General features: G+C 37.4%; 1 protein-coding gene across 1 annotated transcript in view; it reads right to left on the minus strand.

The window, feature by feature from the left end:
* CCDC141 (coiled-coil domain containing 141) overlaps nt 1–4,138 on the minus strand; it is a 207,312-nt gene that overhangs the window by 155,375 nt on the left and 47,799 nt on the right. The window contains exon 3 of the mRNA XM_007450727.1: nt 1,150–1,341. Coding sequence (XP_007450789.1) covers nt 1,150–1,341 — 192 coding nt within the window. The remainder of the gene's footprint in view (nt 1–1,149; nt 1,342–4,138) is intronic.

The following is a 4,138-nucleotide window of genomic DNA, read 5'->3' on the forward strand; positions in this document are numbered from 1 at the left end:
AGCCTGTGCGTCCGGAGCCTGTGCTCCACAATGGGAGAGGCCACAACAGTGAGAGGAAAAAAAAAAAAAAAAAAAAAAAAAAAAAAAGATAACTTTCTGTGCTCAAATGACCTGAATTTCAAGGGCACTAATACTAATACCCCACTTACTAAGATGAAATGAATCAGATGTATCTATAATTTGACCCCTGTAGGTGTATTTTGCTTGGTTTCTTTCTTTTCAGGAAAGAAAACTGTGTGTGGAACCTTTCCCCGAGATGATCTGTGAGTTGGACTTCAGTGTTCAAATTGTGAAAAACAAACCTTGAAAGTTACAATAAGATTTTTGCTTCTCCTTTTAACTTTTAAACGAGTTCATGATGTATGAAATTATCTACCTCAATTTTAATGTTCTATTACTAATCTTCTTTCCTTCATTATTTTGGATTTAAGTCCTGAATTTTCAGTTTGGAAATGTCATATTTTTCAAGCTAGTGCTTTATCATAATGAAGCAGTGCTTTCACATCAAAATGAATGTAGTGAAATTTCCAATAAGTATCTTACGCTAAATATAACACCTCTTTTGATAATGTTCTTTGAGTCTTACATTTTGAAATTGGGTTCCTCAAAAAAACTTAGGCCCAGGACTTTTTCCTTCCCTTATATTTTAACGAGCTCAAACTATGGAAACTCAACTATATGCCTTAGGAAAGTACTCTATCATATACTATGCTTACAAGTCAAACATTCTATGGAATATTCTGCAGTTTCCTTTTCATAAGCAGTAGAAGAAATTGTATCCTCCAACTTTCAGTTAACAAGAACATGCTAGACCAGCATTTCCTAGTAATCCTATCATCAGGGGTAATTATTTGATTTAGTAATTGTATTACTATTATCTAAAGAGGGAAATATATCAAAATGACTTATGGGTAAAAGATCCCATTTTTACTTAATATTTATCAATTTTAATTAACTGTACTTAGTTTTTGTTTGAAGGCCTACATTTAAAGTATTAACAATTTTATTTTTTGAAAATTAAAAATTAAATGTATATATCTTGGTTATTCTACCAGTTTTTGAACTGACTACAATGTCTATTTGCAGAAAGAAAACATTTTCAGGAGTGCTCTGATGTGGAGAAGGGGAAAGTTTTTTTTAAACACAAACCTCCAAGGCATTTTCAAAAAATTCAGAGGTCAACCTGAGAAGCTCCCTCCTTCTCTCAAGCATGGAGACCAGGGCTGCCCATGCTTCACCCAGAGTTTTGGCCATGGCATCATAGATCTGGCTCTGATCCTTGTTCTCTTGAGCTGTCTTGTCAGCTTCCTGCAGGAGTTCCCATACTCGGTCTTCCAAAGCCTAAGTCCAGGCAAGAAAATGCAGAGTGTCACTCAATGTAAGAAGTTGGGATCATATTTTAAACATTTGGATTTTTGAAATTATATGCACTCTAGGAAGGTCTAGAAGAGAATTTATAAACACAAACTGCTGTGCAGGCAGGTAGATCAAGTAGGCAGGAGGGAGCAATGGAGATTGTGGTGAACTGCTGAGCATGGCCAGGCTAAAGACATCCACATTTAAACATTGTTCAAACACTGTAGAGATTTATCAAAAATATACAACTACAGGGACTTCCCTGGCCGTCCAGTGGTTAAGACTCCGTGTTTCCACCACAGGGGGCATGGGTTCAATCCCTGGTTGGGGAACTAAGATCCCGCATGCCACGGCACAGCACCCCCCCTCAAATACAACTACATACCCAGGGGTACAGAATACTGTGTTGACCTCACATTTCAAAAAAGGAGAACTAATTGGAATACATCTGGAAAGGAGTAATCATGAAAAAACTATTGTGAGAAATGAACCCAGTAAAATTTATTATTTATTCTAAATAGTTGTTATTGTTAATATACTTGTGAAGCTTAGTGTAAATGTTATGAGTAAGCTCTTGAAAGTGAATAGTCATAATGTAAAAATTAGAATATCTGTAACCAACACTACAAATTGTGTCAACAAAATATGGAAGATGAAGGGCAACGTGTGCTTCCATAATTGTCTCATTTGGGGATAGGAGAAGGATCCCAGAGATCCTGTTTTGTTCTTGATATTGGCACCAAAATCAAGGCACAATTTAAAACTATAATAGACTAACAATAACATGAATAAATTCTAAAATGTCAACAGAAAAGGAAACAAAACATGTGATAATGCAAAATACAACAAAGAAAACAGAAGACATAAGAACACATTTATTTGGGCACACAAAAAACCAAAACAAAATGATAGGAATATGATTAATATCAGTTAACACCCAAAAAATGGATGTTAACTTTTCAATTAAAAGCTGAACATGGGCTTCCCTGGTGGTGCAGTGGTTGGGAGTCCGACTGCCGATGCAGGGAACACAGGGTCGTGCCCCTGTCCGGGAGGATACCACGTGCCGCGGAGTGGCTGGGCCCATGAGCCATGGCCGCTGAGCCTGCGCATCCAGAGCCTGTGCTCTGCAACGGGAGAGGCCACAACAGTGAGAGGCCCGCATACCGCAAAAAGAAAAAAGACGAACATTATCAGATAAAGGGGAAAAAAATTCAATTAATTTATGTTTGCTGGAGTCATAAAACTAAACTGAAAAGACGTAACATTTGAAATAAACTGAAAAGACATAACATTTGAAAAGACACAGCATTTGAAAATAAACTGAAAAGTCATAACATTTGAAAACAAGGAGATGAAATATATCAGGCAAAGACAAAAAAGTAAAGGAGGATTAGCAATGTTAATCTCAGGCAAATTAGAAATCAAAACAAAAATCACTGTGATTAAAAAATGGTACTCTATATTGATAAATTACACAATCTGCAGGGAAAATAAGGTACTTATGATGTTTACATTTATGACATTTAAATATTTCAAGTAGGTATACCCCGTCAGATCAAAATGCAATAAAAGTAGAAATAAACAACAAAAGGCCAGATGATAAAACAAATCTCTTAGAAATTTTAAGAAAACAATTTAAAGAATAATTCCTAGATCAAATGAAGGAAAAAAAACTACAATTACAGACTATTTAGAAAAAAATAACAATGAGGCTACTATGTTTAAAACCTGAGATATACAGATGACTTTATGCTTAGATGAAATTCATAGCATTAGCCTCTGTTCATAAAGAAAGAAAAAATATATTAATTAAACATTCAAGTCTAAATTATAGAAAAATATTCATAAAATAAAACAAAAATTAAAGGGGATTAATTGATTAAATACAAAATCAGAAATTAACAAATTAGAGAAAAATATAAGGAGTTTTTAAAAATGTTGATTCATTGAAAAGCCAAATGAACTATAAAAACATCTGACAGGTGGGATCAAGATAGCAGAGTAGGAAGATCCTGAGCTCATGTCCTCCCACAGACAAACCCAAACTACAACTAGATATAGAACAACTCTTTCTGAGAAAGACCTGAAGAACAACTCTTCCAAAATTAAGGAACATTTTTGAAAACCACATCAAGATGGGTAGGAGGGGCAGAGATGTGATGTAGTCAGGACACCACACCTACCCTGGTGCAGTGACCCACAAGTGGGAAGAGGTATCACAAACTTGAAGGTCCTCTCTAAGGAGTGAGGGGTTCGAGCCCCACACTGGGCACCTCAGGCTTTGGTACCAGCACTGGGAGGACAAGGCCCCTTAACTAGCTTTGAAAACCAGCAGGGCTTATGTAGAGCTAGAGGGCTGTAAGAAACAGAGTCTTAGAGGGCTTGCACACAGACTCACTCAGTGAGTCCCAGTGCAGAGGCAGCAGTTTGAAAAGTGCCTGGTGCTCTAGCCAGCCTGCCAAGTTCTCCCAGCATGCCCCTGGCCCATGCCTGCTCCAGCTCCAGCTGGCCTGCCAATGCTGCCCGGCACATGCAGTCTACATAGAAGATGCTCCTACTCAAGACCATACCTTGGAGACTGGGAGAAGTAACTATTTTGTCTAACCCATAGAAAAAAACACAGAAAACCAAACAAAATGAGGAGACAGAGGAATTTATTCCAAACAAAAGAACAAGATAAAACCTCAGGGGAAAAAAACCCTAATAAAATGGAGATAAAGGGCTTCCCTGGTGGCGCAGTGGTTGAGAGTCCGCCTGCCGATGCAGGGGACACGGGTTC

Source organism: Lipotes vexillifer, unplaced genomic scaffold (genome assembly GCF_000442215.2).
Source record: "Lipotes vexillifer unplaced genomic scaffold, Lipotes_vexillifer_v1.1 scaffold29, whole genome shotgun sequence".
Lineage (NCBI taxonomy): Eukaryota > Metazoa > Chordata > Mammalia > Artiodactyla > Lipotidae > Lipotes > Lipotes vexillifer.